The sequence below is a fragment of the Sinohyriopsis cumingii genome, chromosome 2 (genome assembly GCF_028554795.1).
Source record: "Sinohyriopsis cumingii isolate HCF-2022 chromosome 2, ASM2855479v2, whole genome shotgun sequence".
NCBI lineage: Eukaryota > Metazoa > Mollusca > Bivalvia > Unionida > Unionidae > Sinohyriopsis > Sinohyriopsis cumingii.
The window spans coordinates 135,780,037-135,807,836 of record NC_142962.1 but is presented as its reverse complement, the minus strand read 5'-3'; the positions used below and the strand labels follow the sequence as shown (position 1 = coordinate 135,807,836).

General features: G+C 35.2%; 2 protein-coding genes across 7 annotated transcripts in view; one reads left to right on the top strand and one right to left on the bottom strand.

Annotated features, from left to right (window-relative positions):
* The window catches only part of LOC149805902 (zinc finger ZZ-type and EF-hand domain-containing protein 1-like), a 260,238-nt gene extending 243,354 nt beyond the window's left edge, over positions 1-16,884 (top strand). For both annotated transcript variants that reach the window (XM_089950657.1, XM_089950656.1), the window contains exons 74-77: positions 3,035-3,151; positions 4,118-4,280; positions 8,292-8,363; positions 10,937-16,884. In XM_089950657.1, the coding sequence (XP_089806783.1) occupies positions 3,035-3,151; positions 4,118-4,280; positions 8,292-8,363; positions 10,937-11,032 (448 nt within the window). In that variant the 3' untranslated portion in view covers positions 11,033-16,884. The remainder of the gene's footprint in view (positions 1-3,034; positions 3,152-4,117; positions 4,281-8,291; positions 8,364-10,936) is intronic.
* Positions 16,885-21,905: 5,021 nt separating this feature from the next.
* The window catches only part of LOC149805901 (uncharacterized), a 132,155-nt gene continuing 126,260 nt past the window's right edge, over positions 21,906-27,800 (bottom strand). For all 5 annotated transcript variants that reach the window (XM_089950659.1, XM_089950658.1, XM_089950660.1 and 2 more), the window contains one exon: positions 21,906-22,478. Coding sequence is in view for 1 of the 5 variants with exons in the window: in XM_089950660.1 (XP_089806786.1) it covers positions 22,380-22,478 (99 nt within the window). In the remaining 4 variants the exon portion in view is untranslated. The remainder of the gene's footprint in view (positions 22,479-27,800) is intronic.

The following is a 27,800-nucleotide window of genomic DNA, read 5'->3' as shown; positions in this document are numbered from 1 at the left end:
TGCTGCAAAATGGCGTTAAACCCCACAACAACAACAACCTACTGATACAGCATACCATGCTTCCAGATGCAGTCCCAACCAAGGAAGATATTTACTTTAGTCTTTCTGATACCCAGAAGAAACAACCTGAAAACTTTACTATTGCCCATATATAGCATATGATACATGTTTACAGAAATTTATGAAGTTCTAATTTATATAATTGTTGATTTCCTTGTTTATGTCGGAAAGCAAACTTGATTCTTTTTTCAATGGCAGTCTGTTTCATGTTGATGGGTACAAACCTGAGAGACAGGATCACACTGCCAGTAGTGGTGGGATTACATCATTCATTTTTAAAATATTCCTGTATGCAGGATGAAAGAACTAGAATCCAAGTATCTGGAGCAGATTACTTATGAGTTTTATCTAAATAAGACTACATGGTTAATCGATAGTGGGTAAAGGCCCCCTTTAGTAAATGAATGAAAAGCTCTATTTTGGAAAACAAATATTGAAAGTGCTTGACAAAAGTCTGGTAAAATTTTAAAACCTTATTATCATTTGTGACCTTGATATGCAGGATCCATCCTGTGCCTCTGTGATATATATGATATTTTTTATCTTACATGCTTAAATATAGAACCTACATAGTTTAAGAATGGGTGTAATCCATCTTGTGTTGATCTCATACTTTAAAATAAACAAAGCCAATGAATGAATACCTTTAATGTGTCTACTGGATTTAGTGGTTTTCACAATAGCATTTTTACTCAGCTCAGAGACCCGGCATTCTGCAACCAGAATAAAAACATCTTGTAGAAGTTTCAGAGATTTTGAATAACTTTGTCAAGAATTATAAATGCTTCATTTACTGTTCTGTCTTCCAGTATTGACCGAGAATTTGTCATCTTTGGCTACATTAACTTATGTTATAGACAAATTTGCTCCAATAAAATATAGAAAACAATTACCTTATATAAACAGAGGACTTAAGAAAGCAGTGTATGCTAAGCATATGATGTTTACAAAGTACACAGATCACCCAGAGCCTGAGAAAAGTATGGAACGCAGAGAAATTTGGTGATAAATTAAAGAAAAGATATTTTTTAGAAAGATGTGCAGTAGGCATTAAATCTAAGAACTTCAGGTAAACATTTAAGCCATATTTTTCCAATAAATGTTCAGATTGTCAAGATAAGGTCACTCTTGTTGAAGTTACAAAAATTGTAAACATTACCCAGGATTATTTGTGATCCTCAATAATTTTCATGTAAATGTGGCATTAGACATTCGAAAGGATGTTTCTTTTGACCCTCTAACCATTGTGAGTATCGAAGATATTAACGACTGTAGTAACATACATTCTATTTTTTAATTGAAGCTGGTAAAACCATGAAGACGTGTATAAAATGATAAGTTTAAATTCAGAAAAAAGTTACTGGGGGATCATGTATCTTTTAAACTGTTAAAAGCTGGGGCACCTATCCTTGTTGGCCATGATACAAATCTAATTAACAGTCAAATATTTTTGCTTATCATCTGAAGGAAGCTCAGGTAGTATTGATTTTCCAAAGTAACAGTCCTCTGTTAGCATTCTACCCATCATATCTAAACAGTTTGAAAAATCAACTGAGACAAAAAGCATTAGAACATTTTTAGCAGATATTTGGGTGCTTTTCATAAAGGTCATGGATACCAGAGCACACTGTTATGTTTACTTGAAGAAGGCTTTTGCCAAAAACAAATATGTAGCTGCAGTTCTGTAGAATTTAGCCAAAGCTTTTGAGTGTCTCCCTCATGATATTCGTATTTGCAAGTCAAGGGCTTATGGTATGTCATATGGTAATGTCATATGGTAATGTCATATGGTATGTCATATGGTAATGTCATATGGTATGTCATATGGTATGTCGTATGGTAATGTCATATGGTATGTCATATGGTATGTTGTATGGTATGTCATATGATATGTCGTATGGTAATGTCATATTATATGTCATATGGTATGTCATATGGTAATGTCATGATATGTCATATGGTATGTCATATGGTAATGTCATATGGTATGTCATATGGTAATGTCATATGGTATGTCATATGGTAATGTCATATGATGTCATATGGTATGTCATATGGTAATGTCATGGTATTATGTCATATGGTATGTCGTATGGTAATGTCATATGATATGTTATATGGTATGTCGTATGGTTCAGTAGAATGATATTGAGCTATCTGAAAGTAGCAGATTAAGATGCAGGAGGACTTAAGTAGCTGGACAGAAATTCAAAATGGAGGGGGATCCTCCAGTTAATTCTGTGACCTTTGCTCCTTAACATTAACATTTTCATCAATGATATTTTTTATTTTATTAAAGAAGGCTATATAGGTATGTAACTGATTATAACTTTTTGTCCTTTTCTTTGCTGGACTTTGACACTTTGTCTTCTACACATCCACAGTTTTAACAAAAAATTAATATTTGATACAGTCTTTTACCACTTTAAATACAGCACTCCTCCTTACAAGGTAATGATCAATCCCTTCATCTTGGGTTTTTGGATCACTTTGGGCCACTCTGCATTATTTTAAATCCAAGCTACTTGAATACTAGTTTGAGATAACTGACAAGATAAATAGCTGGTACTACAGTGTTTTTATGTGCTTCATCTTTTCCAGAAAATACTATTTATTATAGAAAAATTATATGAAACATTTTAACTAGACTCAAATCTGGTTTTCAAGATGACAGCATCCAGTTTGGGGCAACTTTTTGCATGTCATTTACTCTAAGCTTTGTTTTACAAAACAGCATAGCACACCAAAAACACTGAAGTAATATCTGTTTATTTAGGGGGTTTTCTGATCTGAAGGGCTTCGATTTCTTCAAAATACTTTAAGAAATGGTTTGATTGACTGTGACTTGAAGCCAATGATATTAAGTATTTTGCATGCTTGTAATGTAGGTTGCTGAGATGATAAATGGTGATGCATTGTATAGTTTTAAAATACACTATATGTTTAACTATATTTCAGCATGTTTTTTTATCAGGTCCCTCCCTTTGACTGAATTGTGGAATAGTCTGGTGTATGTAGCCACCAAACAGACCAGTACACAGCGCTTCAAGACAATACAGCTTCTGTTGAAGATTATACAAACACAACACAGGTATTATTACAAAGTGAAGCCCTGGTTTTGTTGGAATTTTTTTTTAAAATTTTTAAGTACATAGAAGTATATAATTCAGGTCATTGCTACTGATGACACTTTAAAGTGAATTTGTAGCTCTCCATAACAAAGTAGATGAGACTGTTGTACTATACCCACATTGGCATCAGCTGTGGCATCCATACTGAAAAATATATGTATGCATAGCCTATTTGAATCTCAACCATTGATTATCTCTAGGTAACAGCTTTAATGAATTTCATAGGATACAAATTAAAAACTTTAAAAGAGGCGAAAATTTTGATCTTGTGTGAATTTATTGTCTTCATGATAATGTTTACAAATGGATACTGGAGATTATTGTAAGCTTCAATGAGAAACAATTATTGCTTATTATGGTCAAAATTTTCTGCAGAAGCAAACTAAAATAAATGCAAAATTTCAGTACTAAAACAAATGCTTTAATACAAGTAGTGGGTTGTGAATTGCTGTAAAATCAGAAATATTTTTGAGCAAAAAAATCATGATTTGGGAAAAAGCAGACAATTTTTATAGAAATAAAATGTTTGCAGTAGCATCCAATCTCAAAAAACCTTGTTGCAGCAGATTTTATTTTGTGTATATTATCCATGAAAAAAGAATTAGATAAAGTCTTCCACAAATATTTCTTATTTTGCAGATATAACAATGAAAGGATTAATTTTGTTTGTTTTATTTTATGGCATCACTGAATTACTGTTTATTTCTGATCTTGAAAAGTTTGCTTGTTTTATTTTTTAGCAACTCTGGAATTTATTATTTACATATGTATCATTCTATTTTGCATGTTTTCATTTTATATTTGCAGTGAAAATCAAATGTATGTAATTTTTTCTTCTCCCCACCCCCTCCTTCATGTGTTTGCTTTCCATGTTATCCTTAGGTCACAAATTCATTGTTCATTATAAAAGCAATTTTCATTCACAGGAATGGTCCAGAAAAGGAGTTATCAATCAATCTCAGCCAGCTGAAGCATTTGTGGCAGATGTATAACAGTATGACTAAACAGGAGAGTGATCCAGGAGCCATTCTACCCCCTGTTGTAAGGGCCCTCACAGAACTTTTCCTGCAGGTGGAAAACCTGACCATTGTAAGAATCTTGCTTATATTGCTAAAAATTACTTGTCCATAATCACAGAGTATGCCATGTCAGGTTTAATATCTTTGGTTGACAAAGACCTGAATTCTTGAACGTTTCTGATCTATATGTTTGTCCCCAACAGTCACACTTTACTTTCACTTTATGACTTTAAAGCCATTTAAACTTAAGGGATGAAACTTGGTATACTTATAAATCATCACTAGAAGGTATACCATGTTATACAAAGTCAGGGTCACAGCTAAGCATTTTTTTATTTTCCATTGCTTTTTCCCATTTGCACTAGAACTTTAAAACTGTTTGAGAGTAAGGGATGAAACTTAAAATGTGCGTTGTATCATCACATTATGGATACTGAATTCAAGATCAAGATCATGGCTCAGCATTTTGTATTTTCCATTGCACTTTCTTTTCCTCTCTAGAAATTTAGAGCTGTTTGAGATTAAGGGTTGCAACTTGATACATGTATACAAACATGTTATCATTAACAGGTGTGTTGTGTACCCAAGTGGGTGTTGTACCAGTTTTACTAAAGTCTGTTTCCGTGATGGACTGATAGTGTATTTGCTATAATGCTTCAGTAAGCTTTATTTGGAGTATATTTTCAGGAATGAAATTTTCAGACTTTGGATAAATTAAATTGTACATATACGTGCATCAGAGCCAACAACAAACAATATAGACCCTTATCTGCTTTATCACTTAATGCGCTGGCAGGTCCATGTTCTTTTTTTTACTGTTTTATTCCTAAAACACTGCATAGATCCAGATCTGCAGGTGCGTTATGCAATGGTAAATCTGGGTCTATGAAATTGGCAGTTTGACCTACCTTATAAGCAAGTGTACGGTATGTTTTTTCGGTCCATCTATAATATTGGTATTTCATCTTTTGCCAGAATTTTCAAATTTACAACAATTGTTTGATAGTTTTCACATTGTACTACAAAAATTGTCAATCTTGCCATGGCAGAAGTTTGACTTGGGGAATACCTTTGACATTAGTGTGTGTCCATCCATAGTCCATCCACACCCTTGTCATGGCAGAAGCTTGACTTGGGGAATACTTTTGACATTAGTGTGTCTATCCATAATCCCTATATACCCTTGTCATGACAGAAGCTTGACTTGGGAATACTTTTGACATTAGTGTGTGTCCATCCATAGTCCATCCACACCCTTGTCATGACAGAAGCTTGACTTGGGGAATACTTTTGACATTAGTGTGTGTCCATCCATAGTCCATCCACACCCTTGTCATGACAGAAGCTTGACTTGGGGAATACTTTTGACATTAGTGTGTGTCCATCCATAGTCCATCCACACCCTTGTCATGACAGAAGCTTGACTTGGGGAATACTTTTGACATTAGTGTGTGTCCATCCATAATCCCTCCACACCCTTGTCAAGACAGAAGCTTGACTTGGGGAATACTTTTGACATTAGTGTGTGTCCATCCATAGTCCATCCACACCCTTGTCATGACAGAAGCTTGACTTGGAGAATACTTTTGACATTAGTGTGTGTCTATCCATTATCCCTCCACACCCTTGTCATGGCAGAAGCTTGACTTGGGGAATACTTTTGACATTAGTGTGTGTCCATCCATAATCCCTATACACCCTTTTCATGGCAGAAGCTTGACTTGGGGAATACTTTTGACATTAGTGTGTGTCCATCCATAGTCCATCCACACCCTTGTCATGACAGAAGCTTGACTTGGGGAATACTTTTGACATTAGTGTGTCCATCCATAGTCCATCCACACCCTTGTCATGACAGAAGCTTGACTTGGGGAATACTTTTGACATTAGTGTGTGTCCATCCATAGTCCATCCACACCCTTGACATGGCAGAAGCTTGACTTGGGGAATACTTTTGACATTAGTGTGTGTCTATCCATTATCTCTCCACACCCTTGTCATGGCAGAAGCTTGACTTGGGGGAATACTTTCGGCGTTAGTGTGTCCATCCATAATCCCTATATACCCTTGTCATGACAGAAGCTTGACTTGGGAATACTTTTGACATTAGTGTGTGTCCATCCATAGTCCATCCACACCCTTGTCATGACAGAAGCTTGACTTGGGGAATACTTTTGACATTAGTGTGTGTCCATCCATAATCCCTCCACACCCTTGTCAAGACAGAAGCTTGACTTGGGGAATACTTTTGACATTAGTGTGTGTCCATCCATAGTCCATCCACACCCTTGTCATGACAGAAGCTTGACTTGGAGAATACTTTTGACATTAGTGTGTGTCTATCCATTATCCCTCCACACCCTTGTCATGGCAGAAGCTTGACTTGGGGAATACTTTTGACATTAGTGTGTGTCCATCCATAATCCCTATACACCCTTGTCATGGCAGAAGCTTGACTTGGGAAATACTTTTGACATTAGTGTGTGTCTATCCATTATCCCTCCACACCCTTGTCATGGCAGAAGCTTGACTTGGGGAATACTTTTGATGTTAGTGTGTCCATCCATAGTCCATCCACACCCTTGTCATGACAGAAGCTTGACTTGGGGAATACTTTTGCCATTAGTGTGTGTCCATCCATAGTCCATCCACACCCTTGTCGTGGCAGAAGCTTGACTTGGAGAATACTTTTGACATTAGTGTGTGTCTATCCATCATCCCTCCACACCCTTGTCATGGCAGAAGCTTGACTTGGGGAATACTTTTGACGTTAGTGTGTCCATCCATAATCCCTATATACCCTTGTCATGACAGAAGCTTGACTTGGGAATACTTTTGACATTAGTGTGTGTCCATCCATAGTCCATCCACACCCTTGTCATGACAGAAGCTTGACTTGGGGAATACTTTTGACATTAGTGTGTGTCCATCCATAGTCCATCCACACCCTTGTCATGGCAGAAGCTTGACTTGGGAATACTTTTGACATTAGTGTGTGTCCATCCATAGTCCATCCACACCCTTGTCATGGCAAAAGCTTGACTTGGGAATACTTTTGACATTAGTGTGTGTCCATCCATAGTCCATCCACACCTTTGTCATGACAGAAGCTTGACTTGGGGAATACGTTTGACGTTAGTGTGTCCATCCATAATCCCTCCACACCCTTGTCATGACAGAAGCTTGACTTGGGAATACTTTTGACATTAGTGTGTGTCCATCCATAATCCCTATACACCCTTGTCATGGCAGAAGCTTGACTTGGGGAATACTTTGACATTAGTGTGTGTCTATCCATTATCCCTCCACACCCTTGTCATGGCAGAAGCTTGACTTGGGAATACTTTTGACATTAGTGTGTGTCCATCCATAGTCCATCCACACCCTTGTCATGGCAAAAGCTTGACTTGGGGAATACTTTTGACATTAGTGTGTGTCCATCCATAATCCCTCCACACCCTTGTCATGACAGAAGCTTGACTTGGGGAATACTTTTGACATTAGTGTGTGTCCATCCATAATCCCTATACACCCTTGTCATGACAGAAGCTTGACTTTGGGGAATACTTTTGACATTAGTGTGTGTCCATCCACACCCTTGTCATGGCAGAAGCTTGACTTGGGGAATACCTTTGACATTAGTGTATGTCCATCCATAATCCCTATACACCCTTGTCATGGCAGAAGCTTGACTTGGGGAATACTTTTGATGTTAGTATGTCCATCCATAATCCCTATATACCCTTGTCATGACAGAAGTTTGACTTGGGAATACTTTTGACATTAGTGTGTGTCCATCCATAGTCCATCCACACCCTTGTCATGACAGAAGCTTGACTTGGGGAATACTTTTGACATTAATGTGTGTCCATCCATAGTCCATCCACACCCTTGTCATGACAGAAGCTTGACTTGGGGAATACTTTTGACATTAATGTGTGTCCATCCATAATCCCTCCACACCCTTGATTAAGGTCATATTGAAAGATTGAACTTAAAGTTGTGCTAGCTAAATAAAAAGCAGGCTTACAAAAAGAAGTATTGTATTCATTTTGTTGTACATTTCCTTATCTTTTTTCAGGAGTGGGATGTTAAGACTGACTACCTGGTGGCCATGCATGACATCAATGACACGAAGGCAGCTGTTGCTTTTGTGAGTACGAATGAAGTGGCTTTTGATCAAAAGTTTCTCATATTTCTTTCAATATTTTACTTGAAAATGATATTTAACTCAGAAAGTAAGTAGCAACAGTCAGTCAGGTGATGTATGCTGATATACATGAATTACTGTTGAGAAAAGAATGAAAATTGAAGATTTATGAATCATCATTAAAAGAATTAGAATTTTTTGGAACTGTTTAGATTTTGGAAGTGTTCTCTCTTGTATTCTCATCATTTTATTAGGCATTAGTTATCAGAGAAAAGAGAAGAATAAAATGAGCTGAAAAGAGAGCTATAAAGAAGGATAAGCAAAAGCGTACTTTGGAGCTATGCCATCGTCTCCCGTAGACGGACGGATGCCATTATAGTTATCAGACAGGTTCCAATACTCAGCAAGAGAAACCATCAGTCTCTGACAAAAAAAGTCATTTTTTTTAGACAAATAAAATGACAAATCAATCATATGCTCCGCATTTCTATTTTTTTTATTACAAATTAAAGCCCCAACGCTTCCGTTAGGTGCAAAAAGTAGTGTATGCCAAATCATTGGTCCTACACATTGTTGGGTTTTATTAAAACCAGATAATATTGACGTTTGATGACATTAGAAGCCATGTAATTTCACCCTAGACCTGAGATACCCTGCTATTTTCTACATGTGTACAAATGAATTCAATGTTGATTGGCAATATCTATGGGTCAACCAATTTCAGTCGAACGCTGGCACACAAGATCTGATGAGATCACCATTGTAAAGATAAGAAGTTAACAACACGCTATGTTGGATTGTCTGCATCCCAAGTTCACACTTCAATGTATAATTGAGTGCCCCAGCTTATCACTAATATTCAACCAAGTCTTTTTATCTAATGCATGCTTTTTCTTCTTAGATCCATATTAAAAAAGCAGACCTCCCTCTCTTCATCCCCTATTGAATAAATTTGTGCACTACTTGGGAATGTTGCTGTTATTAGAATAATTGCAATGCCAGTAGCTGGTAAAGGAAAGTAACATTTCCATTGGTCAGAATGTTACCATATGATCAAAATGAATTGCATTTATTTCTGTATGAACTGTAAGGAGAACTGCTTTTATAAGAATACCCACTTCTATAAATAGAGTCATGTGTACAGCATAAGATAAACACTGCCAGTGAAGGCAGGCACGAAGTAAACATTAAAGGAAAAGATCATTCTAAAAATTTTACAAAAATAATTGAATAAATTTGGTTTTCATTGGTTGAAGGGCTGGTATTATGATGACCTTATTACAATCAAGCAGGACAATCCTAAGTGCTATGAATAGCTACATAACAGAAAACCCCAAACATGTATTACTACGCTAAATTAAGATTTCAATTTTTTAATGATGCAAACAAAATAGCATAACGAATAATTGAAATTTCAATTATAAGAGTTTAACATTGTTTTTTCTGAGTTTATCATGGTATAAACTGTCAGTTGCCGACTCACACAGATTACATAACGCCCTTCGGGCTTTATTTGCTGTGTGAGTCGGCAACTGACAGTTTATACCATGATAAACTCAGAAAAAACGTTAAACTCTTAATTAGTCACTAATGGAATTTGTTGAATGTATCATATCACTGCTTTTGGAGCAATCTACAAAAAAGATTAGAATTACAAGTGACTTCATTGACTGAATTAAGGGGTGGCACATCTTAAGTCTGAGAAAACAATTTAAACGTCATTTAAATCTAACATCTTGATTATTTCAAAGAATGGTTTATGCTGGATGTCTTTTTTTAACAAATCATTTCTTTTCTTGAAAACTTTAGTTTAATTGGAATTTTGTTGAAATTTATGATAAATGGCAGCATTGGGGCTTTAAGATCGGAAAAATAGTTTTGTAGATTTAATGTAACTACAAAGAAACTTCCAATCCCACAATGCTTTGCTAAGACTAGAATGGTAGAAACAATCCTAAATGTAACCCTTCAGCTGTATTTAAGGCTCCCATTCTAGAAATAAGTTTGAGTTTAAGGGGTCAAATAATTACAAAAGAACTGTACACTTAGTTACAAAACCATATACAAAATCGCCAAAACGGTCATGATAATTCAGGTAATACTAATAATCTTGCCACATGCTTACAACACTAAGTCATTACATGCAAAGAAACAATGGCAAGTTATTAGTCTGCATCATGGTATTGTATTGCCTAATTACTACATGACATATTGTGGTATCATGATTTGTATCACACAGTGAATAAGCAAAGCATAACTTAAATAATGTATTCAACGGATTTCACATTTTTACCACAGAACCAGTGTTCAGGGATTTGGGGATAAGATGAAGCAGATCAGTAATTACAAAAAATGGATATGTTGTCATTTATGGGCAAGTGTCCACTAAATAGAGGTTGAATATGCTAGTGAATTAACACAAGGTACTTTATGTAAAGGTATGCAGATTTTGATGTTGGTACATGTATAAAGGACACCTGCCCGTGATGGACATACTCATCTTCCTTGACTATCTGTAGTAAGCAGGTTTTACTATAGAGGAACACCTTTTGTAAGATTTTATTCCAATTTTTCAGGGGATCCAGAGGGTAGCAGCTCTAAGTGTCATGTTGGGCATCAAGAATATGGCAGTAGAGCTAGTAAATGTTGCCATGAAGAGGAAAAAGACCTGAAAAGATTGTGATATCTGTGTGACTGTGATATTGCGGTGACTTCTGCTGAGATGTAGAGCATACTCACCAACATGTATACATGTAATACTTCTGGAACAGAGTTGAGGGAGATTTTATTCCATGTTTTTGGGAGATTTTCTAAAATATAAACAGTGAAACTTACACCAGCCACTATGTAACCTAACCACTGTTTACAGACTGGTCTCAATAAAGCTTTTCTATTTAAACCGCTGTACATAAGGAAAATGTTGGTCTCAACAGTGTCTGGTTTAGGGAGGTTTTCACTGTAAAACCATTTTTGGAAATTCTTGATTAACTTTTCAAGTTTTTCTCATTTTAATTTTGAGTCTGAATCCTGGAGTCTTATTCATGATCAGAGATCACATGTAAATATTTAATAATAGATATATATTGATGTAGATTTGTATGTATTTGGTTTGTACACATGTTGATGTATATGAATGTATCTGTATTAAGTCTTTTAGTAGTTACTTTACTAGAAACATGCAGTGTTTTTAACTTGACTAGCTATGTTGTTGTTGCTGGATGCAAATGGCATGATTTGATCCTTTATGGCAGTTGCTCATGTGATTTTACAAATTGAAAAAGTGAATCCATCAAAGGGGGCATGGTCTGGTTCTCTGTGGCAGTTGCTCAGGGGGAATATTTTATAAATTGAAAAAGTGAATCAGTCAATTGGGGCATGGTCTGTTCTCTATGGCAATTGCTCAGGAGGAGTATTTCATTTGAAAAAGTGAATCAGTTCAATGGGGCATGGTCTGTTCTCTATGGCAAAAGCTCAGGAGGAATATTTCATTTGAAAAAGTAAATCAGTCAATTGGGGCATGGTCTGTTCTCTATGGCAAAAGCTCAGGAGGAATATTTCATTTGAAAAAGTGAATCAGTCAATTGGGGCATGGTCTGTTCTCTATGGCAAAAGCTCAGGAGGAATATTTCATTTGAAAAAGTGAATCAGTTCAATGGGGCATGGTCTGTTCTCTATGGCAAAAGCTCAGGTGAATATTTTACAAATTGAAAAAGTGAATCAAAGTTGCAATTTGCATTCCATGTTGGAAATTATGTTCATTTGACTGTTATGCATAACTGTTTTAGATCTTTTTTTATATTATCTGTGAGATTTATATGAAATAAAAATATTTTCTTTTTACATTTGAGAAAGTATTGTGACAATATTATCCAATAAATGCCCAAACCCTAATTTGTTTTGTTTTTGGTCTGTTGCTCTTCCACGCAGGAATTGCATACCATGTAAATACTAAAAAAAGGTTTGTACAGTTTTGCTTATTTACCAAGTATTTTGGATCAAAAGCAGTATATCAGTTTACTGTGGCAGATAATATTTATTTATAATTGAGATAAAGTAGAAGATAGGATTTTATTTAGATCTGTGTGAGAAAAAAAAGTTTGTGATTGTTAAATATGTTTTCTGATTATAAAAAGAAAGTCATTAGTTTATATGTAAATGCAAGAAACTGATGTAATTGCAGTTTCAGGTATGTTAACTTTATAAAATTAACTGATTTCATCCATTATGTTATATAAAGTGGTTTTTCACTATAAGGTACCTCAGTATAATGCAGCCCCTGACCTAACACTGATATGGTCATGGTTCCATCTAAATCACTTAGAAAGGCTTTGTGTATAATGTACTCCAGGATAAGGCATTTCAGTACAGTAATACCTCATGCATTCGCGTTTCTGGATTCGCGAATTAACGGATTTGCGAAATTTTCATTGGTACCCTCTAAGTACATGTTTTCTTTATTTTATTGAATTGTACCTTCGTTATATGACTTCTGTGACATATGAAGTTTACCTAGTTTACCTTCCTGACAATGACAAAGAAAACGTCAGTCATTAAGTTTACAGTCCCATTTGTTACTTGGTTTTACCTTACTGTGAGTGCAAAAGAAAATGGCAGCCAATGAATTAGTATAGGGGTAATATTAGTATACATGTACCGTACTGTAAATGCGCTAGTGTGACAAATACCCATTAGGCGATACTGTACTCTATTTTTACGTCAACCATTTATTTCTCTTTTTAAGGGTAATGTATTAAGCTAACTTTTAAATGAAATTAAAGTGCTTTGGGAGCATGATTTGGGTCATATTTAGGGTTTAAACTCTAGAAATAAGCATTTATTATCATATTTAGTGACTCGTACCAAACATTCGCGATTCCTCCTGATCCGCGACTGGTTCTGGAACCTAACCTCACGAATGTTCGAGGTATTACTGTATAGTGTAGTATCATTTATTTTCGTTGGGCTCAATTCTCATGGTTTTGTAAAAAAAAGTTAATTTTCATGAGTACCTAAATTTGTGGTTCTGCCTGTCAAAGTTTGTATATTAGTAGGTATTTAATTTCATGGTTTAACCTCTACAAATACCCAAAATAAAGAATATGAAAGAATAAAACTATGCCGATGCAAACAGCGGTCACTTTAATGTTTAAAACAATACTATCAAAGACCTGGCAAGTTCAATACTTGCACAGTGTTTTTGACCAAGTGAATAACATCAATCAAAGCCGACACAGCCAACAACACTAAAACAATACTTCCATCTCTATGAGCACAAATAAAACACCAGTCAAGATTAATCACTTTTGCCATGTTTTTGTTTGAGCTAAACATCAAAGGAAGCTGATGCAGCCAACAACACTAGGTCAATCGGCTATTAAAGTACATGTGAATGATCTCTTACTTAAACCACTGTCCATCAAGTTTGCGCCATCAGTATTTTCTGACGATCATGGCATTAACACAGTGGCTTAATAGTGGTCAAATTTAACTTAGACCCCCCCTTGGTTCCTGGACTTCCTAACCCATCAGAAGCTGCGAACACAATGCAGGCACTTGCTTAGCAGGCATCTAATGTTTGTGCCTGCCTCTTGTACAGACCGACTTTAACCACTAGACTTGACAGTAAATAAAGAGTACAAAGAAGAATTAAAGTCACACTTCCATGAGTGGTTAGCTAAACCGGTCATGGACGCCATTATGGAAAAAGATGTTACTGGTGATGATCAGTGTATGGTATTAGTAAACCTTGCAACCTCGTTAATCAAGCCAGTTCACACTGAATGGATAATTGCAGCTCTTGGGTCACAGAGTGAAAATCGGACCTAATTATCAGTGGTTTTGAGAATTCAGCAATTTGGGGACTATTTACCTGAGAAGCATCTGAGTACCATGAGTCTTGATTGACATGATGTTGATACAGTGGCTTTGTCCAAAAATCTGTGAAGTGTGAGCTTCAATACTCTGCTGTAATTAGTGTATATACATAGTGTTTCATTAATAATAGTGTTTCAAGAAATAGTTGTAGTATTTTACAGGCTTGTTCTTCTTTTGGATTAACAGTGCATGGATAAAATGAAATGTGCTTTTAGAAGTATTTAAAGGTTCAACAACAGTTGTACTCAAATGAAGGATCGATTTGAATAAGTATTAAATTTAACTTTCGTATACTGTTATTTTGTAAAAAATTTCTTCATTTTAAGTATTTCTATTGTTTGAATACCTTATGCTTTTTCTGTATTTTCTCTCTATCCTTACCTACCTCACATTGCAATTTAAGCAGCGAGTGTAAAATTACAGCTATCAGATACCTTATCAAACATGTGCATTGAAACAATATAAAATGATTTATAATTCTTGTTTCAAGAGGTTAAAATAAAAAATAAACACATGTAAAAGCTAGTATTTAATTACCAGATTACAGTATTGACCTTGATTTATCAAATACTGGTAACTGTGTTAATCTCTAGAAATTAAACACTGTAAGAAAATGGGGGTGTCATCAGCCTACATGGCTCCTTTTCCGTTGGGGGATTTAAATTCATGGTTCGAGGCAAGAACAAAAAGCACGATAATTGGTTCCCCCACAAAAATTGATGATACTACAGTAACATAGAAATTGATAACACTTTTTGGGTTGTGGTTGCCATCTGAGCAGTTGAAAAAGGCTTTCTGCATAATGTACCCCAGTATATAGTCATTGTGAAAAATGCTTTGTGTATAATATACCACCATATAAGGTCTCTCAGAATAACATGGTCCCTGATATAACACAGATATGGTCATGGTTCCTATCAAAGTGCGTGAAAAAAGGCTTTGTCACAATATACCCCAGGATAAGGCAGCTTGTATAACATGGTCCCTGATATAACACAGATATGGTCATGGTTCCTATCAAAGTGCGTGAAAAAAGGCTTTGTGCATAGTGGACCACAGAATAAGGTGACCTCAGTTATAACACAATAGTTTTATGACTTCCATGATCAGCCTTATACAGAGGGACTACTGTATAATTATAAGACACTTATTATTATTATTATTATTATTATCATTATTATTATTATTATTATTATGATGTACGTAGAGTATTTGTCTTTGCTTTTACATGCACTTATCTGCATGATAGATCTAGGTCACTCAGATAATGTACCAGTGGATCAGAATCCATGCTGCACACAAAAAACAAACAGCAAATACCCTCATCTGCTGGCACATTAGATTGGGTGAACTCTAAACACAAATATTCAGTTCATTATCAGTGTTGGTTCTGTTATGAGTGGTTTTGGATGGGAAAATGTATTTATAATTGTGGGTTTTTTGCTTTTCATGTCCTTCAAACTGAGAATGTTAATTGGTTCTAACAGAAAATGTTCTTTTGTAGTTTATATTAATTGTGAGTAAAACTTGCACTTAGCTTTTTTTAAATTAACATTTACAACTGTATCAGTTGTTGGTAAATTACCTGTTACACAATAACTGAAGGAAAATACAATGTTGAGATCAGATTCTGAATATTTTAAGGGTTTGAGTATGAGAAGGAAGAGGGGGTTGCTTACCATTGCCAATTTTCATTTTGTGTCACTAACAAAAGTGTGCAGTTTTAAATTGACTGGGGCTTTCAAATAAATCTCTTGTACCCCATCTATGTCAGCAACTGACAGTTTTTAAAGAATTTAATCTTTACAAAACAAACATGGTTATATTGCACCTTTACTATCTCATAGAAATTTTGTTCTTTAATAAAATTCAGTGTCAAAAATGATGTAAAGTGTTTTTGTTAATGTACTTAATTTCACTGAAATTGTTCCAGGTAAATTATTTTCCTAATTACTGTATAACTTTAAACACTTTTTTTAGTTTTAAATTTGGTTCATGCCATGATTTCTTTCTACACTGGTTCCCCTGTTATAAGACGACCCTTATGCAGTGAACATTTGACTTTATAAAAGGTGGCTTCCTATGAAGGAAGACAATTTTTGGATGTCAAGTTTAGATATTTTCCAATTGTAACTATTATTATTAGTATTTTTATTAAAGCTACATGTATGTAGGTATATGATACATAATATGTAAGCATATTAGTAAAAGAGTGCTTCACAATTCTTAAAAGGCTGCAGACTTATACCATATGTACTTGCTTATAAGTCTTGTCAAACTGCAAACAGCAACAATCCAGATCTGCCATAGTATAATGTACCAGCAGACTGGGATCTATGTTGTTTGTTCTTCTGATTATTCCTAACAAACTGTACAGTGCATTATGCACCAGCAAATCTGGGTATGTGCACTTTGCAATTGGACTCGTCTTATAAGCGAGTATATATTGCAGTATATTCATTTATCTCCAACAGATTTAATACCAGACTTTCCATATAATAAATAGTATCATTCTTGTTTATATATTATGAGAATGGTTGTAGGGTGAAGATTTCCATTATACTGCCAACTTATTGACATGTTTTTGGATGACATGCAATCATGCCAAGTTCATACTGTCTTGAGTCTCTATTAAATTGCTTTGATGATACATCTTCAGTTTCAACTTTTTTCTTACCAGATGTATTTGTTTTTAAGTCTAGGCAAACTACAACAGGATAAAATTTGGAAAAGGGACCAGATATGTCTACCAAATGCACTCATTTATACATCCAGCCAAATCGCAAACAACAAAGATCCTGATCCACCATAGCATAATGTACCTGCAGATCTGGGTCTATTCTGTTTGTTCTACTGATTACTCCTAAGAAACTGCAAAGACCTAGATTTGCCATTGCATTATGAAACAGCAGATCTGGGTCTGTGCAGTTTGCTGTTGGAATCTACTTAAAAAGTGAGTGTGTATGGTACCTGTGTAAGCATGGCAAGATATTATAGTCACTTTCTGGCAGTGGTGTCATTAGCAATGTTAGTTTTTCATTAAAGTTTCTAAAAGTCAGACACAGTAGTTATCCTGACAAGCATATGGATGCAGGTGAGACTCTGGGTTAAGTGGAACATGCAGAGATATATGGTTATATTTGAAGTATAAAAACTTCATCAGTTTAATAATCTTGATACACTAAGACAGTAGAACTGGGTAATACAGTCATTTTGTGTGACAATAAGTGCCACAATAATTGTCTTTGATACAGTGTGTGTTACAATTGTATCATATACATAAATAAACTGAAATATATGCAAGTCCATGTTTGCAAAATAAATAGTGCTTGTATCATAGCATTAATCCATTATAGTGTATGCTTAATTCCTAGAATGACTAAAATGAAGTGTTCAGCTTTTCTTTTCATCTATTTTTTTTACATGTTGATGAAACATTGATCAGATACCCTAAAAATTTAGTTTAAAATGTCTTTATTATTGTATTTGGCCAAAACATTAACATCTAAAGTATATTGTTCTCTCTGAGTGCATATTTTACAATTCTTAGATGTTAATCTGGTTCACTCAAGACAAAAATAGAAACATAACTCAGGCTCAGGGAACTAAATAATAGCATTTACTGTCACCATTTTCCCACCACAGTATACATGTTTGTATTGAGTAGAATTGTAAAAGGCCAACTTGGCATGGTGCCTATGAGGTGTTATGTTTGGAACTTATCTCTCCTTGAATACCATGTGTGTAAATTGGACAGCTAAATGATGTAAATTTTGCTTTCTTGATTGAATTTCTTCCTTGGATATAGTTAGGTTAAAGATGGACACTTTTTTATACATGTATTTAAATGGGGGGGGGGGCATGTTATTAAGCAGAGTATGGTATGCAGTTTTAAGGTAGGTAGATTAAAATCAATCTGTAATATAGGTAAGAATACAAACAATGTTTTAGTTAACAAAATATTTACCAGAACAAAATGAAACATAGGGTCTTATTTAAAACATGCATTCAAGAATATATATGAGAGACTAAAATTGTTTTGAATTTAAGGAGTGTGTGTAGTAGTTAATTAAAATTGTAGTAGGTTCAAGGAGACAGTCTGTTTACTTGATGTAAACAGCCTTGTTAACTTCACTTGTTTACATCATTCAAAAGGATAGAATGATGACAGAGGATTGTTTATTTTTAACAGTTTATGTTTCATCCTCCTATCATACCATATCAGTAGTCTGAGCATGTTTAATTATGCACTCTCACCAGAGTAAATATCACCTGTGCTTGCTTTTAAGTCCAACTGCAAACAATAAAGACCCTGATCTGCCCTAGCATAATGCACCTGCAGTTCAGGGTCTAACTCCTTTTTGTTTATTCTGATGATTATTACTAAAAAGTTGTACAGACCCAGATTGCCAGTGCAGTTTGTGATCTGGATCTGTGCAGGTTGCAGTTGGACTCATCATATAAGCGAGTATATACAGTATTGCAATTCTTTGCTGTGATGATGATATTGAAATCATACACCTTGTAAGTCGGATTGAAAGTACATCCTGTCCATTTGGAACATATTTGGTTCCCCCCACCTCAAGATGGCGTGCCAGTGGCTGCTGAGTTTGGAAGCAGGTTTATTTTCATGTAGTTTTGAAGTCATTTAACACATTAACCCCTGGAGCTTTTTGCCAGTTTTGCCTGAAAATCAAGTAGGAAACACATTTTGAAAGCTATTTCTGAATAGACTCGAAAACACCAAATCCCCGGTCATCTTTCAATAACATACTGCCTAGTTGTATTAGAAACATCATTTTTCATTGGCTATTTGACTCAAGCATAAGCATAAGGGTAAAGGTTGGACTGCTTTTTCTTTTTTTTTTCTTTTTTTTGTATGGAGACCACTCTTTATTCCAAATGCCCATCTTATCCAACTTTTTGCAAAGGCTCATCTGTCTGTTTGCAGTTCATACCGGTTTGCCTTAGATCTGAGACCAAAAAGTCTAAAATCCAGACACAAAATGGGTTTTCGACCACGGGCGAATTTTGCGTTTAAAAAAAGTTGGGTCCAAAAAATGAGATTTTTCTATCTGTATTTTGTAGTGCAACTAGATATTCCAGATTATTTGGTATCATTGTAGAGCTACATCTACCTACCTTTCTATAATACCACCCACTTTAGGGTATCATACATGACCATGACGCTACAGAGCTCAGCAGTGGGCTACTACCTCCTGCCCTGTAAAGTCGTCACAAGGGGTTGATGTGTTAAAAGTATTAGGAGAGAACTCGAAAAATACCATTTTTAGAGGGTGTGTAAGGTACTGATGTTATTGTTGTTGTGGGTTTAAGACCATTTTACTTCACACGATAAGCTATACATGGTGGTCATATTAAGTGGCAGATGAAGAACCTGGGAAAACCCAGGGAAGAACCACTGACCTACAGGAAGATACTGGCAAGCTTTTTCACATACCAACATTGGCTGAGCCCGAGATTCAAACCTACAGACAGGTGAAATGGCAGTGATTGGTACAAGCAAGCACTTTAGACAATTCAGCCACTCAGGGCCTAGTGTATGGTGTCACTTTCAAGTTCCTTTTTTTATGACCTACATTTTATAATTTTGACGCTCATGCTAAGTTTCTTCATTGACTTCATGACCATATGTGTTTATTTTTTAAAAATACTATTATACCTACAATTATGAAACTTGGTGAAGAGATGCATTTTGATGAGCACTTCTCCCTGATTTCAATAGTTTGTCATAATAGCCCATTCTTTTAGGTTTCACAAGCTTGGGTTAAATTTTGTGTTTGATATTTATTTCTCTGTCATTTTTCATGACAGAATCATGAAATTAATTAAATGTACCTGTTAATACGACAGCATTACAACTCTTGGTGACCTGTATTTCGTCTTTTATTGACTTTGGTTGAATGTTTGCATATAACTGACGACCACACAAGTTTTTGCCATGCTATATGTATACTTTCCTTCCTAGAAACTTGGTAAGAGGATGCATCTTGACAATTTTATATCATTAGTGCAGAATGAGATCTCAGTGACCTATATTTGTGCTTCACCAACTTTGCTGAAAATTTTTGTTCAGTGTTCATTTATTGTGCATGTGTGTGATTTGGATTTTTAATGTAGCTTTAACCATTTTTTTGTAGTGTGGCAGTTTATAGTCATATCTAACACTGGGGCATCATGCCGCATACATGTAGCATGATGTCCCACCCAGTCACATTATCCTGACACCAGGCCAAGCAGTTCTAACACTAACCTCTTAATACTGATTGCCAAGCAAGGCAGCTGCTATTACCATTGTTATAAGTTTTCTATGACTCAGCTGGGGTTTGAACCCACAGGACCATTCCAGTGGCCTAAGTGGTTAGAGCAGCCACCTCAGATGCATTAGGTCGTGGGTTCAGACCCAGGCTGAGTCATAATAAAGACTTATAAAAATGGTACTAGCAGCTACTTCAAGTACTTGGGATCAGTTATCACAGATGAGGGCTCCTAACCAGAACTACTTTGCAGGACTGCCCAGACAACAGCAGCAGAAACAAAGCTGAGACCAATATGGAAGGACACCAACATTGCTCTTGGTTCCAAAATAGAGATGATGTGCTCTATTGTCATATCCATTTTTCTGTATGCTTGTGAAACATGGATGCTCACATCAGCTCTACAGTAAGATTTGAACCTTCAAAATGAGATGTTACCACAAGATTTTGGGCATCTCATACCTTGACCTTTTAACCAACAAAGAGGTCCACAACACAATTCCAATGAGCCATCGGACCCTACAAAGACTTCTTGAGCACTGTGAGAAAAATCAAACTGAAATGGCACAGTCATGTCTCAAGATGATCTGGACTGGCTAAAACAATCTTGCAAGATACAGTGAGAGGGTACAGAAAAAGATGCAGACGGAAAAAGAGGTGGGAAGACAACATTAAAAAATCAACAGATATGTTGTTTGGAGATTCACAAAGAGCAGTGGAAAACAGGAAAAGATGGAGATAATTGGTTGTGAAGTCATCTGTGGTGCCCCAATGATCTTGTCTGTGGTGCCCCAATCATCTCATCATCTCTGGTGCCCCAATGATCTATTTATCTGTGGTGCCCCAATGATCTCTTCGTCTGTAGTGCCCCAATGATTTTTTGAGTTATGAGATTGATGTTGATGCTATTTGTGTTTTGCTCCTAAAGATAATAGATGCATACATGCTTTTTACATCCTAGTCTACACAGGAGGCCCTTTCCTGCCAGTGCAATTGGAACAACTTGAAAACTACTAAGAGCAGATGTGTATGAAGGTGTAATGGCACATCAGTGAATTACTGGCAATATAGTGCTTATTAAAAGTTAAAGAATTTTGTAATATTTAACTACACATCCTGACATGAAGACCTTTCAGTTTTGTACAACTGATGCTGATCTGCCATCAGATATGGATACACTTACTATAAACATAAAAAATCTTAAATGATTTCTCCAAAAGCTGCTGAATACGATTGTAGTAACCCTGATAGATAGCATCCTGGAATAAAGACCTTTCAATTTTTACACATGATGCCCATTGGCAATCAAATATGGCCACCATTACTAAAAAGAGAAAAACCTTTATTTGATTTCTCCCTATTAGGAATTTCAAAAAGTCACCAACTTTATAAGTGTCAAGTTATATTTTATTGATTGACAGGTTGATCACATTTGAATATTTTAAACTGAGCAATATTTTACAAAAAAATCTCTTCTGGTCTTCTGACAACATTTTTTCAAAGCTGTATTTTACAAAATGTGAATAAAATTGTGCTACCAAACATATGTGCATTACAATATTATGGTCTAAGACAACTTAGAATATTCATCTGTTATGATATGAGGAGGCTATATTTGTTAAACTTTAATTTATGTATGTGTAGTTAAATTTTGATCCATGATGAAAGGCAAATTGAAATTGTTTAAAATTGGGTTATTACATCTAGGCATATCATCTGAAACATTCAGACAAGATTAAATTTTTGAAACAACCATCTTCTCTGAGACACTTCGAATAATCAAAAATTATCAAAGGGAGATAATCATGATTAATGAAAGTTTATCCAAGGGAGATAACTATAAGCCAAGAAATGGTTATGGTAATAGTTAACAAAGGTTTCCAAGTTTGCAAAGCTGATCTGAGGACATGGTGGATAGGACTGCCTCCCATACTTTCTCCAGCTTTGTCTTGGCCATGTCAGTGCACTGAAATGTAAAATAAAAATTGTCAACAAAAATCCAGTTCCAGAATATAAACCGAGTATGTTGTTGAAGCAGAATATATATATATATAGCTAGTACTGGCATCTGACAAGTTCTTTTAAAAAATACAAACATTATTCAATTTTCAAAATCAAATTTCTGAATGTATTCATTTCTTAAAGATAAAGTTAGTTGACATCTTTATTAACATTACTGCATACACTGATTTATCCCCATGTAGGCTGTTTCTGCAAAAAATAGTGAATTACTTCACCTAGGAAACTGTTCTCCTCAACCACTTTATTGTCAATGCAGAAAAATAAAAAACATTTGTGTGATTTGATTTATTTCCGCAAGTGCATTTCTGTTTATTATTTATACTTTACTGTCTTAAAAGTGCTGATTGTGTAAAGATGCACTGGCAATTTAACTTATATCAGTGCCAATCCTGTGTATTCCACCAGTGGATCTCAAAATCACGTTAAGTTGATGTTATCCACAGAATAAATGCATTTGCTATTAATAATTTGTCATATATATAAAAAATTTACGATCATACATTTACTTAGCTATCTGTGACATACACAAATAGTAAAGTAACTGTCCTTTATTATTTCCCCATGTTTATTTTGTATTGCACATGGGCAAATTTAGCCCTGCATAGATTTGTAAAGAAGATGAACTTCTTTATCATTTAGGTCTTCTTTTAAATGCATTTACAAGCTGATGTTGTTTACTGCTCTTTAGAAATATTTTAATATGCACTAAATGCTAAGAAAATTATCTAGTAATTCAAAATTTAAAAATCTGTACTTTTTGGGAACCGTGATGGGAACTGACTTCTGACAATCACTGGTAGGATGCCAGTGTGCTTCCTTTGTTTTTATTTGTATATGTTCAAAAACATTGCAGCATTTATTAAGCATGAACTTGAGAGATTCCAATTGTTCAGTCTGACTTCAGCACACCGGTTCATAGTATGCAAAGTCGCAGTGATGCATCCACAGTTTTGATGACAGTCAATTTTGTAACGTAAAGACAAAGAAATATGAAGAATAGTACAACTCACTCGAGTGTAAAAAGTAGATTACAGTGAACTTCTTTGCATGACTTGTTTTCTTAAGTTTTATAAGTATACGGCATAAACTTTGTGAAGTTATAGTGGTAAAGTTCTGAGTTAATGTATATCTGAATGACCAACTTCCTGACAAAAGATTTCTCTATTTCCTTGCAAAAATGGATCAAAGTGACCTAGCTAAGGAACAGCTGGGAGAGAGACTGTATTCTGCATCCACATAATAGTGAGTCAAACATTCCTTAAAGATAAACTGGTCATTTTTCTGCTTAAAACCAAATCATTGTATAAATAAGAAATTGTATAGTAAATTATGTTTCTTTGACAGCACTTACTTGATCATATAAACATTTGGAAAAAACAACTACCTCCAAAAAATAAATATAAAAATTGTGTCCTTCCAGTCTTTAAATAATACAGATAATAATAATAATGAGGACTTTGTATAGCGCCTAATCTTTAGAAGCTCTAAGCGCTTTACAACATTAGACAACACCTATAAGATAAGAAACATAATAATATTATTACAAAATATGTGGTATAGTTAAGATATTTTATCATGGAGTTCGTTGTGATGACAGCAATTCCACCTCCGCGAGAATTACGGTGGAACAACTTGATGGAGTAACCAGTGGGTGTTAGATCCGCACACTTGGGCTCATCGCCTGATGTTTTTAGCCATGTTTCTGTCATGAAAAATATGTCAACATTTTGGTCATTGATAAAATTAACTATTTCTGTTCGCTTTTCTGGTGGTCCTACTGACTGGGCATTGAATAATGCAATGCGCAGAGGTATTTCTTGGATAGTTGACACAAAGGTTGACAAATTAATTGGGATTTGAATTAGGTTATCTAAATTAACGGTCAAAATTTTTTTAAATGGTTGTGCCAAAATAAGGGAGATAACTGGAATTCTTCTTCCTGTTCTACGCTGGCCAGCTTTGAAACAACGTTTCTTTTTTCACTTCTGTTTACATTTAGGTAATGATGAATGTAGTCCCAGTTCGTTTAGTCTAGAGCACATTGTAGTGTGGAGAGCCAAGGAGTGAACATTTAAAGCAATTAATGAGGGTCCATTGTAGCATAAACGGGTTGACTGGCGAGTATCATGTGATGGTGGTTTGTTCAAAAACAGTGGAGCAAGACAGCTGAGAAAAAGTCTAATTATTGTCATTTCCAAAACAAGGAGATGAAGAAACACATACGAATTCAACAGCCAATACATAATGAACACAATAACGAAGATGAAAACAGGCAACAAGCACAAATATCATGAAAATGGCACTAAAAAATGGAACAGCTGCTTCAAGCCGGTTAAGCGATAGTGGCCATCTTGTTTCTAAATGCTAAAACAGTACCTATAGGAAACAACTCCTCCAGGATACTACCTCACGTACTCGCTTATAAGACAAGTCCAACTGCAAACTGCACAGACCCATATCTGCTGGCACAGAATGAGGAGGCAGATCAGGGTCTATCCAGTTTGCTAGGTGTCATTAGTAGAAAAAAACACAATGTAGATCCAGATCTGCAGGCACATTTTACTATAGCAGGTCAGGATTTTTGTAGTCTGCATTTTGCCTTGACCTATAAGTGAGTATGTATGGTACTAAAATAACATTTCCATTACTAAGCATCTATCAATCCACTGAGCAAACACTAGCAAGGTTACTCACACTTAATGGAAGGATTTCTCTGTAATGCAAGTAACAATGCTCAAAGAAACATAATTTACAGTACATACTCACATACAAGTCAAGCTGCAAATAACAAAGGATTGTAATTTGCCATAAAGTATTAGTCGAGTCTAAATGCAAACAGAATAGAATCTGATCTAACGTCACTTGAAGTACCAGCAGATTAGGGTCTGTGTTTTTTCTAGCAACTACTCCTATCAAACTTCACAGACCCATATCTGCCATAGCATTATGCAATGGCAGATCTGGTTATGTGCAGTCTGCATTTGGACTCGACTAATAAATATATATATATATATATATATATGATACTTTTATAATTTCCTTTCCCTATCAAATACATAAGGATGTTTACATTTCTTGGAGTAGAAATGAGTTAATATTTCACGAGTGAAATGGGAAATACTGCATTGTCACAAGTGGTAAAGCCACATGTGGCAATACAAAACCTTTCCAGTGTAAAAGGACATTTTCTTTACACACACGCAGACAGATATATATATATATATATATATATATATATATATATATATATATATATATATATATATATATATATATATATATATATAAATGCAAAAGCCATTCATTTGCATGGATTTTGACTCCATGCTTTGCCAATGCTATTGCTAAAAAATTTATAAAAAGATTACAATAATTTTAGGACAGTGACCTTTTGCAAATTCAGCTCAAATTAATGACCGTTGAAAAATCAAAATGAAGAGAGACTTCTAGTTTGCTAACACACTTCTTGCACAGACTGAGTGTACTGTAGTAACATCACAGTGTGATCACATCTGACAGATTTAATATTGTAACACTTTTAAAGAACAAGATTTTAATGATTGGGAGGATTTTACTGGGTTTAATTTAATTTTACTGTTTAATTTCTGCATTCAAATGTGAATTTTTGTGGCCTTAATAAAAGCTTGTAAAAAAACTAATTAGAAGAACTTAATATGTGAAATTCAGTAACAGATGCTGCACCCAAATTTTGATTGTCACATCATTTAGATTTGCATTCAGCACTAATCAATTCCTGATTTCTCTATCAAACATGATTATATTGTGTTGAGAGGCTGAGAGTTAGAATTGCAACTTAAACAATTTTATTTATCGAATAATAACAGTTCATGTAAGTTCAGTCACTAATAATTTGTAGAATTCATCTGAAAAACTATTTCAAAAAGTTAATACCTGAAGTCTACTTTTTATTGTTTAGAGTATTTTGGGGGCATTTTTTACAGTGCCTCCTTATTTATTAAATAAATGTATACCAAAGAGTCTACATTCTTGACACATTTTAAGATCTGTTCATCCTGGAGAGGAGATAGAAAGAGAAGGAGCAGAGAACAAATTATTTAGGCCCAAATATGGGAAAATACATGTTGGAATAACATACATAAGGGCAGATATAATTCTTAAATGGAAAATGAATTAGTTCCAAAACTGATATTGGCACTGTAGCAATAGTAGTGTTATAGCCAAAGTTTCAATATAATTTGTCTCCACATTTCTAGTCATGATATGTAGTAAATCACCTAATCACATCACCATTAGGAGAATAGGGAAGAACAGAAGAAAATGCAAGATCATCCAACCTGTGAAGATTGTAATTTCTGTTTGGGGATCTTTCCTGCCATTGGTGAAGGATATCAGGCATGATTACTATCTGAGCCATTGGACCAAAAGGACTATCTACATGGAGCACTTACATAGGCTGTTGAGATGGAGCAAATCTGTGCCCACATTGAGAAGAAAAAGGAGTGGAAGAAATATTCCTATCAAGACATATCCTGATGGAGACTGACTCTGCATGTTTGATGATAAAAGCAAAGCACTTGGGAGAGAAGGTAACAAGACTAAAAAGAGTAAAGAATTCCATACCAAGATTGGTGAAATGCTGAGAAGTTCAAACTTGTCCTTGGTCACAAAAAGACCATTTGAGAAATGAGAGTAAGGAGGTGGTTCAAATCCAGAACCTAAATAGAAATTACCATAGGCTTTTACCGGACACGATCCTGGTATACCACAATTACTGTAGAGGAGCACTCTTAAAAAATCCTAGTGTGTCACCACTGCTTTGGTGGAGGACTTCGTGAAAGTCTATGTGCTGAAGCTTACTATGAAAGAGAAGCATGAAACTGATACACCATCCCATGGTAACTGAAACAAAGATACTCGTGAGATGCCAGATGAATGAGAATGGGAATTTTTATGCATTTTTTGTCAAGACTGATTACTTGCTCATCCAGTTACATGGAAATGCACCACCTCCATCTTGAACTTTGGCTTGACAATGAACTGGTTAAGCCAGCTCAGGTCTAAAACTGGACAGAACTTGACATTGATCTTTGGCACCAAGAAAAGCCTAGAGAGTTCAGGTTATGACAGAAGTAGCTAGACCTCCTATTCTAAATTTGGGAGCTAAACAAAGGAAATTTGCAGCCCCTCAAAAAAGACTTGAACCCACCCATTTGTTGTCAGGACTGATATATGTTTAGCAAAACTGAAGGAGCCCAGCACCCGTTAGAAGGTCACCAGCAAGCAA